This window comes from Peromyscus maniculatus, chromosome 8 (assembly GCF_049852395.1).
Source record: "Peromyscus maniculatus bairdii isolate BWxNUB_F1_BW_parent chromosome 8, HU_Pman_BW_mat_3.1, whole genome shotgun sequence".
NCBI classification, from domain to species: domain Eukaryota; kingdom Metazoa; phylum Chordata; class Mammalia; order Rodentia; family Cricetidae; genus Peromyscus; species Peromyscus maniculatus.
This window is the reverse complement of record NC_134859.1, coordinates 31,538,352-31,555,007: the sequence shown is the minus strand read 5'-3', so window position 1 is coordinate 31,555,007 and position 16,656 is coordinate 31,538,352. Positions and strand designations below refer to the sequence as shown.

The window sequence follows — 16,656 nt, the reverse complement described above, 5'->3', positions numbered from 1 at the left end:
AGCTTGTTCTTCTCTAAAAGGCTTATGTCTTCTCTGCACAAACTGCTCTTGGGATCCATCTTTTGGCTCCTGGAATATTGCACACCATTCTGTAAAAGGTCATGAGCCATAGCAACAGGCCTTCACTGATTGCGGGAGGGAGACATGCAAACAGAGCTGAGGAATGGCGGGGAGGGCAGCCACAAGATCTGTGCTCTCAAACTTGGGGTGCTTTCAGGCCACACTGGGACAAGGACACCATCCAAAGAAAAGCCCTGTTTGCAAATGTGGCTGAAAGCCAGGGAATTCTGGCCTTTGACATTTCTGCTCTGAAGAATGGCAGCACAGCCCTCTTTATCTGTATTGGTTTCAAAAATCAGGAAAAAAAAAAAAAAACAACCTGTTTCTGATGGGTTTTAATGTTTTGATGTTGGAATCAGTTGGCCTCATGGGGAAAGGCTGTGCGGCTTCTTGACAGTCTCTTGCTGCTTGTTGCCTTTCTCAGAACCGCTAGTCAAGTTAATCTCACTCTCCATATAAAGATTCCCTTAGCTGTCTTAGCTGTGCTAACCAGTTGTTGAATCCACATTACAGCCTATGCATTTACAGCTCAGAATGTGTGCTCTGGAGTGATGGAGCAGGAGTGTGGGGCTCAGCTTTTCCCTCCTGAGTCTTCTCTTTGCAACTTTACCAGCATGGGAGCCTGCCTAAGCCAAGTCTGACACCTGGCCTCAGCCCCCTCATCAAATGGCAGTGGGACAAGACTGGGGACATTAAACCCTCCAGCAGACATACCAGAGACCTTATCTTTCGAGAGACTCTGGCCCAGCCTTTTATGGTGTTGTTGTTTGCTTCTTATAAGACAGGGTCTTGCTAGATAGACTAATCTGGCCTGGAACTAGCTATGGAGTGCAAGTTGGCCTTGAGTTTGCTTTTCTCTTGCTTCAGCTTGCTATGTGCTGAGACTGTAGATAAGATTGGGCCTCTGTACTCTGCCTTCTTGTTATTTCAATGAGGTAATGTCAGAGTTAAATATGCAATGACTTGTGCATCTAAAGCTGTGAGCAAATAGACACTAGAGATGTGGATTATCTACAGGAGAACAAATTCTGTTGATGGAAAACCTGCTAACATGGATGGAGGAGGAAGAATGTAGGGGGAGAAAGTTTCACAAATTTCTTCCTTTCAAGCATTTACTTTTTTATTTTGTTTTATAGGAATGGCTACTTACAGCTCACTGCAGAATCCTGGAAAGATCACAAAGAAGGTTTTAGGTAGTTAGTCAAGGTGTGAGTTTGTATTCTGTGAAGATGAGAGGGTTGCCAGGGAGTGTGTAGACTTGTGTATGAAACATTGCCAAAGATCACCTTGGTCTTTGTCTGATCTCAACAGGGCCTGGCTTGTGACCGAAGTGTTACTTTGGTTGTTCTAAATGCAGCACTTAGCTCTAGCTACCTCTAAACTGTTCTGTCACTGTTGCTAATGTTACAGTGATTGTAGGCATTTGTGACTGCTGAACTCCAGCATGGACTTGCCCTACCACAAGAGGCTAAATCACATGGGGTCTATAAGTAACCCTGCCCCAGCTTCACTTTCACACAGTAGAGTCCTGGTCACAAGCTCTCACTTGTTTTATCTGTTTGGTTTTAGGATCTGGGGGTCTTGGGAAGACTGGGGAAGTTATTTTTTCCCAAAGCACTTCAGTTGACTTTCCTATCTGACCTGACAACCAAGGATGAAAAAATAGCAACTGTGTATTCTCTTATTGATGTGGCTATAGTTCAGGGACCTCTACTAGGAAGTTAGTATTAATTTATAATTTTATATCTGCTTCTTATTTGGTTATCATGATCTAATTTGACATAGGCTTTTATAACACACACACACACAGAGAGAGAGAGAGAGTGTGTTTTTCACTTCCTGAGAAATTTCTTTGAATTGTTAACAACCTTCAACTTATGAGAAATTTAACTGAGACACTGTCCTCAACTACCACATTCTAGTGTGTCTGCCATCTCCTAGATTCCTATTGAAGCTAACAGAATGGAGAGAAAAATTTGAGCTACCAGGGAACAATCAACATGGTCATTCAAGGTTTTATGTGAAAAACTGACATTGGAGGCAGTGTGATAGTGAGTGTGTGTATAAAGGAGGTTTAGGTATCCAGCATGACTATACAGTGGGACTTGACATATATGCCACAGGATTGAAGGAAATGCCAGTCCACAGCAGCACACCAGACCCCTGTGAGTCTCATTCTTAGCATTTCCCAAACAAGACCCAATCTCATACTGTGTACTCGCTCCACATATTCTCTCTCTACTGTTGGTCTGTAGATCAGTCAATAGCCACTTTCTTTCCTATTGCCTACCACGCAAGTGCTGTCCTGGGCTATCCCCCCTTTCTCATGCCCAAGCCCAATCATCAGTGTCCATTAATTCCAAAATTGTCTTCCTCTAACTTTGCTGTTATCACTTTTCAGCCGAGGTGCTAAATTGTCTCCATCGAGGCTATCAATAACAGATTGAAATCCACAAGCTGATCAGAGTGATCATGTCCGTGATATAGTATCCCCTAAAGATTTATATGTAAAGGCTTTGTCCAAGGGGAGCTTGTGGGTGGGTCCTTAGGTGACTCAGGGGCATGCCCTTAAGGGGGAATTATGGAACCGCGGTCTTTCTCTTCTTGGTTTGATAGGCAATGCTCACTCTTGACACTAGCCCTACCACATTTCATCAGTGGCCCAAACCAATGTGGCTGCTACATCGTGGACTTGAACCATCTAATGGTGAGCTGAGCATGCCATTTTTCCTCCATAGCTGCCAGGTGTGAGATACGTTGTTGGTAAGAAAAAAAAAAAAACTAACCCAATACTTACATGAAAATCAGGTTCCAATCACTTTTTTTTGTTCAAACCCTTCAGCTTGTTCTCATTTTTGGAGAAATTTTAAAATGTTCAAATGTCCTATGGAAAAGAAAAGTACTGTGTTAGGCCCTCCAGATTTTTTCGATGTACTTCAAAGCCCCAGAAATTAAAGACAAGGTGGGATTAGTGCAAGAACAGTGAGCTAGGCAGTGGAACAAAGCTTTGACACTGGTGTATATTTGGGAATCAATGTATGATCCAAGTAGTGTGGCCTATTAGTGGAGAAAATGCTGATGACTTGAGGGTAGTGCTGAGAGAGACATGATCTCCATTTCTATCCTACTTAACTACATGTGGAAGTGAACTCCAGGGAGAATAAAGATGATATGAATAATAAAACTGAATTGTTAACTGAAGAAAACATAAAGGGTAGGAAGGGATTTCTTAGTGAATTCCCAAGACACCATCCATAAAGAGCAACAAATGAGTTTCTTATATCAAACATTAAACATTCTTGTTCATCAGAGGCAGTGTGAACAATGTTAACACACTGTCATGCCTCCCTCAGTCATAAATTTCTCACCACAGTAGCCTTTTCTCTGTGTCTTGTAAATATGCAAAACTCCTTGGCACTTCTGGGTCAATACATGTGCACCAACAGTTCCTTCCTCTCTGGGTTAGCTAACCAGTGTTCACTCATCCCTTAAATCATAGTCAGAAAGTTTCTTCTTCAGAAAGGCCTTTCCTACAAAGAAGTCAAATTAGTCTTGTTTGCAGTTCATATGATCCTGTACATAAGACACCCTAAAGCCTCCACCAGAAAACCCTAAGAATAGGGAATACCCATAGCAAAGTAACAGAATACAAAATCAGTTGACAAATTCAGAACTCTTGTTCTGTTTCAATAAAGAACACAATTTAAAGAGAAATCAAGAAAACAATCCCATTCACAATAACTAACAATTCCTAGGAATGAACCTTGCTAAGAAAGTGAAAGACCTCTCCAAGAAAATTCACAAAAAAATACTGAGGAAAGACATTATATGATGGAATGCTGTTTCCTATGCATTGATCAGAAGGATTATAATAGTAAAGATGGCTATATTACCAAAAGTGTTCTTCAGATTCAATGCAATCCTCATCAAAATTCCAATGATATTCTCTATATATAAATACAAAAAAAATCCCTAAATTCATAGAGAAACACAAAAGATTGTTTGGTAAGCCAAATAATGCTGATTTCAATGCATACTACAAAGCCATAGTAACAAAAAAATGTTACTGGCACAAAAATAGATAAATAGATCGGGGGATAAAGTAGAAAATGCAGAATTAAGTCCACAGAGATAAAGTCCCCTGAATTTTCAGAAATATACCAAAAATGCACATTGGAGAAAAGACAGTGTCTTCAACAAATGGAACTGAGAAAACTTGATAGTTCTATATAGAAGAATGAAGCAAGACCCTTATCTCTCATCTCATACAAAAAGAACTTCAAAATTTATCCAAGGCCTAATGTAAGAACTGAAACTTTGAAGAAAATACAGGGAAAACACTTCAAAATATAGGCATAGGGAAAGATTTTCCAAAAAGGACTCAGATAACTCAGGAAATAATGCCAAGAATTCATATTATCTGTTCTGGGTAACACAGGAAATAAATCAGTTGAAGAGGCAGCCTAGAGAATTGGAGAAAGCTATTTCCTAGCTATACATCAGGCAAAGGAATGATATATAAAATATATAAAGGAGTTAAAAAGAAAATAGTTTTACTGATTTGAATGAGAATGGCCCCCATAGACTCATATATTTGAATACTTGGTCCCCAGTTGGAGTAACTGTTTGGGAAGGCCTGGACAGTATGGTCTTTTTAGAGATGTGTCACTGGGAACCAGTCTTGGAGTTTCAAAAGATGTACACCATTCCCAATGTGCCTGTCTACCTCCTGCTTGTAGATCAAGATGTGAGCTCTCCTTTCCTCCATCATCAAGGGCTTTAACTCTCCGAGCCTATAAGCCTAATTAAACATTTTTTTAATAAGTTGCTTTGGTTATAGAGTTTTATTACAGCAATAGAAAAGTAACTAAGACACTACTCAAATAGCAAACAACCCAGTCAATAAATGAATGGGCTGTTCTCAAAAGATGAAGTACAGATGGCCAATAAATGTGTGAAAGAAAAAAAAAACTTAACATCCTTAAAGATCAAGGAAATGCAAATGAAAACTACAATGATTCCTTATCACCCTATTCATTAAACAAACAAAAAAACAAATACTGACAAGGACCTTTGAGAAATGAAACCCTTATGCATTACTAGCAGGTCCAGCTACTGTGAAAATCAGTATGGTGACTGACAACCCTTTTCTTGGGGGTCAAAGGGGTGGAAAAGATGAAAAAGGTTCAGAAGAACCTACTAGAACATACTTTTTTTGAAAAATCCATGCACTTAGTGTGATGACTTTTAAAAAATAAAAATAAGTAAAGAAAATAAGTATAGAGGTCCTCCCCATGCCTGAAAAATAACCAGAAAAGGAAAATTTTCCAGTGATGTAGATATACAACTTCTTGGTATATACCCGGAGGCTTCATACCACAGAGATACTTCCCCACCCATTTATTGCTACACTGTTCATAATAGGCAGGTTTTAGAGTTGGCTTAGGTAGGTGTCCACCAACAGATGAATGAATCAAGAAAATGTGGCATTTCACATAGTTCTGCCATAAAAAAATAAACTTATGTCACTTGCTGGAAAATAGGTGCAACCTGGGACTATCACATTATGCATAATAAGTCTCATCCAAAATATTGTATCTCCTCTCATTTGTGGGGGGTAATTTTTTATAGATATAACATATCAAATCAGACAGGAGAATAGAAGGGAGACTAGCAAATGGGGACAGGTTGGGGGAGAAAACTAAAAGAAAGGAAAGGGAGAGCTGAGTATAGTCAGAGCACAAAATATACTTGAAATAAATGGTCTACATGAAACACGATATTCTGTATGATTATATACCAATAAAAATAATGATGGAATAGGCCTCCCCCAAAATCCTATGTAAGAGTCAGTCTTGGCATGAACCTATAATGCACCTTATCCTCTGCATTCACCATTCACTGCACATACCACAGTTGCAAAAACATTATTTATGGAGTTCTAAGTTTATTACCCACCCCCAGCAGACTTGTGAGCTTCAGAGGATCAAAGGCCACCTGCTTAGCATTTGGCACAGCACTTCCTGCTTCAAAGATACTGCAAAAATATTAGCAGAATAGATTGACACAGAACAGTTGAAAGATGGGTCATTTGACACCAGATGCTGCATGGGTGCTACTAACCCAGGGGAGGTTTCAGGCATCCTTTAATCTTTATCTTACTAAAACTCTAGGGTAAAGACTTGTGCTGTGACTTCTTGTCATCTAGAGGCTAGGCATCTCAAATATCATTTGTAGCCCCACAGTTCCTTGCCCTAAATTAGGTGGTAGACAAATATTTGTTGATTCAATGTCTATATTGCCTCCACCTCCCTGTTGCTCCCGTCCCCTTTTTCAAGTACTCACATCACTCATGCTTAATGGCTTGCCGTCACAAAATCTGGACAGCCACTGTCAGACTTCATTTGATTGCTTTATTTATTGACAGTGGTCACTCTCTGTTGACTCTTAATTTGATTTGCACATTCAGATGTTCAACAAATATTTATTGAAAGCCTAATGGGTGCTAGGAATGTACTGGGTACCAGAAGAACTGGCTGTGCCCTTGTAACATGGACATGTGACCGTGGTGCCTGGAAGGAATCCTTGAAACAGAACAGTTCGTTACCAGCAAGTGTTGATAGAGACTAAGAGGCACCCAAATTTGGGCACATGGCAGAGAGAGTGAACTAGAAAGCTATGCTGGAATATCTGGACTGTTTCCCAGCTTATTTTGAGCAAATGATTCACAGGGTGACTTCATTATTCAATACTGGAAAAACATTGTAAAACAATAGAAATCTGTCTAAGAATAGTTATAAAAAAATACCCCAGGCAAAATTGAAAGTTATACTATAGTATTGTTTTTAAATTTTTTTCTCTTTAAGTGGTATCCATATAAAGTATCCACTGAAAAATAATGATGCTTTCCAAACACTTGGTGCCTATTGAAGAAGAACTTATAAATGACCACTTTGAAAAGACCTAATGACAAATTTAGTTTCCAATGTATGCTTGTCTTTTCTAGAACACATCAAGATTTTGTATTGTTTCAGTGTTAATTATGACACACTATTCTGTGTGATAGATACTGCAAAGGAGCCAGTAATTTCTGATTACCCTGAATTCTGTCAGCTGATCAGGAAAGAGTAATCATGCCTAAAGGAGTTTAGATGAGGGGTCAACTGTGAGTCCCCAGAGATAATTCTTCTAGTATCTCTAATACTATGAAAAAGTTTTACAAAGGGAAACTTTCCAATACAATCAAGCACAGAGTAGAATCACTTGTCTCTGATATAATACCCTTTTCACCTGCGTAGGGAGAGATGCCTATCCATAGACTCTCTCTAAAGTCCTAGAGCTTGGAATTTGATAGTTCCATATGATAGTAAAAGACCCACTTTCTAGTAGCTTCACTTTCCTGTCTACCCCACATCCAGACTATTTTACTAACACTTGATATCAATAAGAAAATCAGGGCACAATTAGCAAGCCAATGCTGATAGGTTATTGTAAAGTCCCCTTCTTTACTCAAATTACATTAATTTTTGCCTAATGTCTCCTTTTCTGATCCAGGATTCCATCTAGACTATAGTAATATATCTGGATCCACATCTCCTTAGTCTCTCATTGGCTGTTGACCGTGTCTCAGGTGCTGTGTTTCGTATTGTTTTGATGACCTTGAGTTATGAGAAGTACAGGTCAGACATTTTATGAAATGGACTTTAACTGAGATTTGCCTCTTGAGTAGGGGGAGTTATGGATTCCTGTTGAGATTAAGTGCCATTTTCTTTTCAGTTTATCAATGACACCTGCTACTGCTATCAATGTGATTTATCACTTTGATGTTGTTGACCTTGGTCACCCATCTGACATACTGTTTATCAGTCTCCTTAGCTCTGAGAAACCTTTTCGTCTCCCTTCTTATTGTACACTTTCAGAGAAAAGTATTATGCTTAGTCCATTTTAAAGAGCTGAGAGTTTTATCTCTGTAAATTATCTGGAATTCTTCTACATAGGATCTTTTCTAACTCTTCATAATTTACTTGGCTATTCATATGTGTATACTTGTACAGATCCATGGATATTTATTGTATATTCTAGATTACAACCCAGTATAACTTTATTTTATTTATTACATTGTTTGAATTTGGTCATTTGGGAGTGAGCGCGGTCTTCATATTGGTCAAGACTCCTTTGGCAGTTGCCTATCAGATAATCTACATATCAGATATTTACATTAAGATTCATAACAGTAGCAAGAAAAACCCGTAGCTAAGAAGTAACAAAAATGATTTTATGGTTGGGGTCATCACATGAGGAACTGTATTAAAGGGCTGAAGTGTTAGCAAGGCTGAGAACTAGTGCTCTGCATTCTTCTTATGTAGCTTTTCTGTTTCCTTGTCTCTACTGTGCCAAATGGTTTTGTACACCATCCTTGTGCACACAGTTTATGCATATATCTTTTTTCTTTCACTACCTTATGTAGCCTTGAACCTTGCCTCATAGATGCAGAACCTAAGATCCAAAGGTAAGTGATTGACCCCAAACCACAAAATTACTGAAGAAATGGAGCTGTGATTAAAGCTCAAGTCTGTTCTTCCTCTGATGATAACAGTCTACCTTTGTTCCACAAAGCCAGCATCCCATGATACCTACTTAGCATTAGACAGAAACAGTTGTGATTCCTCTTGCCTTTGTCTGAGGAGGAAAAATCAAAATGCCAGCCTGGCTCTCCTTGGGACGACTCTCCCCAGGATGCCAGCAGCTGGTTCTTTTTCTCTGAACTTCATGCACAGAGTTCAGAGCCCTCCCAATGTGTGGCCGTTGTTTGTATGCTATCTTGTGTTTTCCCAGTTATGATCTCCAGAACAGATTGCTAGCTCCTCACCAGGCAGGGAAAATATACCACAGTGCAGGATTAGCCAGATAAGAAACACCAGGCTACTACATCCTGTCAAAACAGACTGTGGTGATCTGGGTTTGATTCGGTGCAAATATTAAAGTCTGTGTGTCTCCTACCAAGAGAGCATAAGTCTCCATTGAACTGATACCACATTGTTATTATAGTTATTTGGCATTCACTGTGTCTCCTCCTGGGCTAGAAACTTCTAAAAGATAAAGGTTATTTATGTTTTCCATTCTCCAGAGCCTGGTACAGAATCTGACATGAGCCAAGCATCTCATTAATGTACAGAGAATGCCTAAAATAAGCTCCTGGGATCTAGACTAGCAACTGCCTGCTGTTTCCTTGCATGCAAATTTAACTGACTTTCCTCCTAAGATGAACACTAGTATAAGGTGACTCTGCAAATACAAACTGACAGCTGTAAGAACTCAGCCTTGCTTCCTTCTAAAACAATTTAAGAACAAATGAAGTCATGTGGTCATTGAGAAGAGAATAAGCAATAACAGACAAAGAGAATCAGTACAATTCTGAAATATATCGAGTAGGCAATGAAAGGTGGCTCAGAGGGCAAAGTTTGATGTGGTGGTATTTGCTTTGTTGGGCTATATGGCCCGAAGGAGGTGGTATGACCTCTTAAAAGGAAAGGGAGAGGGGTCACAAACTCCTTCTACATGGTTCCTGCTTCCTGGTGTGATCGAACTGCCAGGTGGATTCACTCCCCATCAGATCAGAGGATGACTTCAGCTGTCTACTTAATTCTGTATTCCTGAGTGTATTTCCTAAATTTATCCTAATAAATTTCCCTAATACTCCTTAGGAAGACTCCCATGGATTTCTCACATTAGTTTGACCCTATTAGTTTTTCAGTAAGAGCAAAAGAGATGTGAGCAGTCTGTGGTGCAGAGCCCTGGCAAGCCTTGGGAGGTGGCTTCCCGTAGGCTTGGAAGTCAGGGTAGAACAGGATGACCTGAGTTCTAGGTGTGCAAATAGATAAGACATCAGTGGAGAAATTCAGTGGGAGAGGGACCCCAAAGAGGGCTGTATAAAGAAGACCAGTTAGGCAGTCATGTGTCCTCAGACCCTACTCTAGAGAACCCAGCTAGGCAAGTTCCTTTCCTTCACCTAATAGAAAACAGTAAGTTTTCTTTACTTTCTAGAAAGGAGTTCAAACCAGAGGATCTCTGGCTTCTGGGATCCCCAACAAAGTTGAAGTCAAGAATGAGGTGGGAAAACCAGAAGGTTTAATTGAAAGTCTGTCCAGTATAGAGCAAATGCCCAGTCTCCTTTCACTCTAATACCCATATCACAAATATGAGGTTCTAGGACAGGGAACAACACAACTCACAGCTGATTGCCTGTTTCTATATCCAGTTTCAGCAGCTGGAACATCTGTAGTACTTGATGTCCTTCAGATAAAATGAGGGCCACCTATAGGGTCACTCCAACAAATGAGAAAGAGTTGCCCTTCCACTAAGCCTGGTCATCTCTTTGGTCTTTGTGATTTCTTTCCAGCCTCCAACCGCAACTTTAATCAAGGCCTTGCCTGTATATCTTCTCACCTAACAAGGCTACACCTCCTAATGCTTCCCAAACAATTCCAACAGCTGGGAACTAAGATTCAAATATATAAGCCTTTGGGGGCTATTCTTACTCAAGTCACCACAGAAATGTAGATATAGTTTTTTGTATGACTGTAAAGAACACATACATAATCATAGCAAGACTAAGAAGAGAGATTTACTCAAAGCTAAGTAGAACCTTATACTATTGGAGAAAGGAAGTGAATAACATCTAAAGTTGATAATGCTGGAGATAGCAGAAAAGGGCATGCTGGGCTCCAGGGTACAAAATCCCTGAGGAGACATGTGAATGTACTAAAATCCTTCAGTGGCAAAAGACTTGAATTATGGCTCTTTGCTGTAAGTCTCACAGATTTGACATTTACCTGTTCTATCTCAATATAAGAATAAATAATATATTTTTAAACAGATACAGTAATTTTAAATGTCAGCAGGATAGAGCCATTTGGTGTTGAAATGGCCTCTTACAGTAGTCACTGGACGACGGGTGGAGTGAATAATGTCCATACCAATAATGTTCACCCCAAGACATCAAGAAAAATTAGCACTGTGTTCTGAGAGTCCGCTTGAGAGAATTGGAGAGGTGGGGAGTTCTTCTCTACCAAAGTATCTGTGTGCTACAAGTTCCAGCACAAAATATGGTGTTTGGCATCTTTTCCATCTGTTACAGGTAGCCTCCCCCTATCTCCAGAAGAGCAAGTTCATTGACCACAATCTGACTCCCTGTTTTTGGCCATCAGATAAGTCTGCAGATTCCTTTCTGCCCACCCAGGCAGTTTCCTCTGGGTTCCTTGTCCTCCTAAATTACCTTCAGTTCAGCTTGAGGGTCATCATGGTGCATGGGACAGTGCAGGGAACCAAGAAGAAGCAGAGGGGCACACACTGGCTTCTCTTCCAACTCCTCACGTGTTCTGATACAGCAGAAGTCTTGGGAGTGCTTGCTTGGCTTGTTTTCCTGGCTTCCTGTCAGAAGCAGTCAAAGAAAGAAATGAAATTCACAGGGCCCCAGCTGCCATGCAAGGCTCTTCCCCTTTTGTGTCTTGGCTCAAGTCCTTTCCCCGTAATCTTTCTATTACAAGTAAACTTGAAGGCTATAACAAAAAGCACTGGGCAAGAATGAAACTCATTGTTTAAACTCTGACGTAGCAAAGATTCCATGTCCCAAGATGCCAGCATGTTAGAACAATTAACACTAAAGCATAATATTTTGATTTGTTGATCAAAAGAAACAGGGAAGCAAGGTGATCCATCTTGTAAAGGTGTTAGTCACCAAGCCTAACCACCTTGTTAGACCCTTGGAACCCACATGGTGGAAGGAGAGAACTGACTTCTGCAAGTTGTCCTCTGACCTCCATATGTGCACACACATACACAGACATACATACCTGTACACATATCAATTAATAAATCACAGTGCCCTAACACCAGTCATAGAACTATAGACAACTAAGGAATGCTGAGAGGAGGACAAAAGAGTCTTCCTCAGGGAAGAGCCCATAAATTGGCTGTTCAACCAAATGGACAGCCCTGAAATGTGTGTGTGTGTGTGTGTGTGTGTGTGTGTGTGTGTGTGTGTGTGTGTGTGTGTGTATAACATTAATGTGGACTCAGCAGGTTGTATTTCTGTCTCTATATTTAGAGGTATGTATGTGTGTTTATCACAACTAAAGAAAAAGAAGCCAGAGGCCATGAATTTGGGGGCATGGGGTATGGGAGGTCTTGAGAAGAAGAAAGGAAAAAGAGAATTGTGTAATTATATTTTCATTTCAAAAATAAAAATAAGTATAATAAAAATTAAAATAAATGAATAAGTAAAACATGAAAGAAGTGGGAGGTTGCATAATCTCTCTTACAATAAAATCTTGAACAAAGCTGTTATGAGATAGTGTTCAAGACAGAATGACTTGTATATCAGCAAGAAGGCACAAGTAATGATGGAAGATGCTGGGATTTGAAAGGCAAAGTTAAGTTAATGGCATGTGTAGAGAAAGGGAGACTCTTTGAGATGTAGAAGCTGAAAATTCTGGAAATGGAGGAAACTCCTAAATCATTCTACAGGTGGCTAAGGAAAACTGGAGAGGCAATACAGTTGTTTTCCTCACTTCCTTCCATCCCTCCATCCCACCTACGTTCCCTACTGTCTTTCTATTCTTTCTCTCCCCTCTTCCTTTCCTCTTCTTTCTTTCATTACTAATTTTTTCTCCTTTGATTCTTGCCCTGATAGTTACTGAGAGCTTCATCTATGCCTGCCACCAGGCCATGTCTATTTTAACAATTATATGTATAAGTTAATTATTTTCATAGTAAGGATCCTTACAAGTTTAATAATGAATACTTCTATTGTCACATAAAGAAACCAAGGCTTGGAGTAATTAAGTTATTTATCAATGTCACATGACTTGCATGCAAGTGGTAGGGCAGAGACAGAAATTAGCTGCATTTCAGGTCTCCTACTGCAATGTCAGCACAAGTGCTCAGCTGTGGTGGTGATGAGCTTCATAAGGACACTGGTGTTGATGGCAGAGAATGCCATGGTTACAACGTATGTTCTCAAGGTCACATGGTAGTCAGAGTACCTGCTTCTAAGCCACTCTTTTCCCTGTAGACCCAGGATAATGAATATAGGAAATAGTTTAGAACATTTACTTCTGGAATAATAACCTCCTGTCCTGGTTCCATTTTTCCAAATTCAAACTTCATTTGAATGCTTTTGAGATTTAAACAGAGCTATTAAGTGCTACCAGAAACAAGAATGAAACTATTTTAGTTTAATATTTGTTTCCTTGTAGACAATATATAGATATAGATATAAATATAGATATAGAAAGATATTCTGTGTGCTTCTGACTGAATTAAACTAAAGATAAAGACTTTTCTACGTCAGGGGGATATTTAAGCTTTAAGCCATTGTGGGGACTACACTGACTCCACATTGCCTGAAGAATTGGGAGTCATCTTCTCTCCCTCAGACACTAACTTGTTTATAGCTCACATCCTAGGTTAACTGTTTCCTTATGCCCTAAAGGTTATGGGGTTTAGCAATCCATTTTAGCAATTGACCTTAGGTGAGAGACACTGTGAGCCCAGTTTGTGAGTGTCTGGTGGCTTCCACATCCTCCCCTATCTTCCAAGTGAGGAAGCTACCTCTGGCCTCAGTTCTGGCTTTCACCCCGACTATTCTTTTGCTCTGTCATAAGCAGGTACTAGGTTGGGCTTAATGATCAATCCCTGTCCTCGTCAAGTACAGAAGAAAAAAATAAATTGGACACCTGTTGTTCAAATCTTAGGTGATCTTTTAATAAAAAAACAAAAAACCTCAGAGCTAGATATTGGGGTGAAAACTGAAAGATCAGAGAAGCAGAGCAGCCAGCCACTAGTTCTTACCTCTATGAAATCCTCAGTCTAAAGAGAGTGAGTTCCTGTTTCCTCACACCTTATATACCTTTTTCTGCCCTGTCATATTACTTCCTGGGATTAAAGGAATGTGTGCTTCCCAAGAAAATGCATGAAATCTCAAGTGCTGCGATCAAAAGTGTGAACCACCACTGCCTGACCTCCATGTCTGGCTCTGTCCTCTGATCCTCACGCAAGTTTATTAGGGTACACAGTATATCACCACAGACCCCAAACCCACACTGCTTGCCTGACATTCATTTTTCATTTCAACGTGGTAAAACTATGCCTGTGTGCCTACCATGTGCCTTCACAAGTGCTTGCTGCTCCAGGATGTCTTCATGCTTCTCATTGCTCAGCCCAAAGCAATGGATACTCCCACCTATCAGGAAGGCCCTGCAAACATTCTGTTGCTCCCAAATTACTCCTGGCATTCTCTATTCGGTACACTTGTACCCATTAGGAAGCAGGACTTTGGCCAAGCAATGGTGTTGCACTCACTTCATCCCAGCATTTGGGAAGCAAAGGCAGGTAGATCTCTAAGTTTGAGGCCAGTCTGATCTACAGAGTGAGTTCCAGGACAGCCAAGGCTACACAGAAGCCCTGTCTTGAAACCAGTTTTTTTTTTTAAAAGGCAGAATTTTGAGGCACAGACTCAGTTTGTCTATCTTATAGGATAGTGGTTTTATGACATTTGGGCAGATTCATTTCACTGGTGTGTTAATGAATTTTGTGGGAGGCACAAACCATTCAATGACAGATTTAGACAAAACTCACTATTAAGTTCATTTTGATTTTTCCAATATCAACTAATGCTACCAGCATATATTATTGAAAAGGAGAATTTCTGAACTAGAAATTGACAAATAATGGCTTTGAAGAGCTTATGTTATAAAACCACTTGGAGCTTTTTGTTTGTTTGTTTGTTTTTGCTTATTTTTTTGTTTGGGTTTTTTACTTTTTAAATGACTGGGAAGGACTGAAGGAAATAATACCTTATAACATATTAAGTTTGCATAAGATTTTAAGTGTGAAATGAAAATGATGTAACATCTGAAGTTTACTCACATGGTGACATTTCCTTGGCATACAGCCATGCCTCCTTGTGTGTATCCACTGAAGATAGACTGTATACCAAGATGGCAGAGGTGAGCAGTGTCAACAGAAATCACACACCCCACCAGGCTTAGGATCGGGCTTGTCACAACAGCGTGCTGTGTCCTGTCCTGAATTTCATTCTAGAGGAGGAAGGAAACACAGATTGGAAAAGGAACGTGGAGACCTAATGGTAAAAGGGAGAGTGGATGGTAGCCCAGAGTACTTGGAGGCAAAGATCCCTAGAAAGGAGAACAGAAAAAAAATGGGCAAGCAGAGAGCTACCTGACAGTGTCCTTTCTCCCAGCTTCACGCATGTGCTGTCAGCATTTGCACAGAGGACTCTGTTGACTGGAAGGTGTCCACCCCACCCTTCTGCCCTTCCCTTTGGGAGCTGCAAGGTTCCTCTGGAGAAGCGGGAAATGAGAAGGGGCATGGCTGGAAGGTGATCAGTTGCTCCTATGCTCCAAGGCTAGTTCTTTTCCACACTAAGATAAAAAAACAAAAACAAAAACAAAAAAACTGTAAATCTCAGCTATCTCTTGTTCAATTGTATGTGTGTATGCATGTATTCGTGTGTGTGTGTGTGTGTGTGTGTGTGTGTGTGTGTGTGTGTGTGTGTTAGAAGTCCATCTCTTTGGAGGAAATTTATGTTGACTGTGTGCCCATCATCACATACCATAAAATATTTGAACTTCTAAAACAAAGATGCATCAGTCAGAACTTGGATAGAACGAGGTCAGCCCCTTGAAGAATTGGGATTACAGTGCCTTTATTGTAATAATCTGCCACCTTCATGTGCTTCTTCCATTTTCTTATTACAGGGTAATGCCCTATACTTCAAATCTGCCAGGAATGTGACAGTGAACATTCTCAATGACCAGACAAAAGTGCTGACTCGGCTGGTGACAGGTAAGAGAAGAACAAATTGACAAATGGCTGATCCGTCTGAGCACCTAGACAAAACAGCCTTTCCTGTCCTGTGAGACCCCACATGAACTTGAACAAGGCTCTGCTGACCGCTTTCTGTATAAAGAAAGCAAATTCAGCTTATAACCTCTGATTCTACCGAAAGGTTCAGTCTCATCTATTTACATGTTTAACTTACCAAGTGCCATTGCAGAAAAGCTGTTTTTAGTAGAACAAAACTAAATGGCCCCTACACACGAGCCAGCTCCTTCAACTGGTTCTCAACCAAACAAACTTTTACATTTTAACTGTTTATTTTTGAGAATCTCATACATGTGTACAATGAGGTATGATCATATATACCCTTCATTCCCTCCCTCCAACTCCCCCCAGCACACTCCCACCCAATTTAATGTCCTTTTACTTTAATAACTTCCTAATTGTAGTTAGTGTTGCCAATACATATGCAGGTAGGGGGCTAATCACTCAACTATGGAAAACCTAACCAGTGGCCACATCCTCAAAAAGGAATACTTTTCCCTCCTCCAGCAACTACCCACTGTTTGTAGTTCCCCAGTAAGGAGTGCGGCCTGGAGACTGTGTACCCCATCTATGCTGGCATTTGTTCTGCCTTGATCTTACATAGTCTGTGCAGGGAACTACAACTGCTATAGGTTGATGAGCATGATAGCCTCGGTACATCCAGAAGACAGAATTTCACAGTGCTCCTCC

General features: G+C 40.2%; 1 protein-coding gene across 3 annotated transcripts in view; it reads left to right on the top strand.

The window, feature by feature from the left end:
• The window catches only part of Sgcd (sarcoglycan delta), a 933,235-nt gene that overhangs the window by 764,789 nt on the left and 151,790 nt on the right, over positions 1–16,656 (top strand). For all 3 annotated transcript variants that reach the window (XM_042283896.2, XM_042283895.2, XM_006987139.4), the window contains one exon: positions 15,840–15,927. In XM_042283896.2, the coding sequence (XP_042139830.1) occupies positions 15,840–15,927 (88 nt within the window). The remainder of the gene's footprint in view (positions 1–15,839; positions 15,928–16,656) is intronic.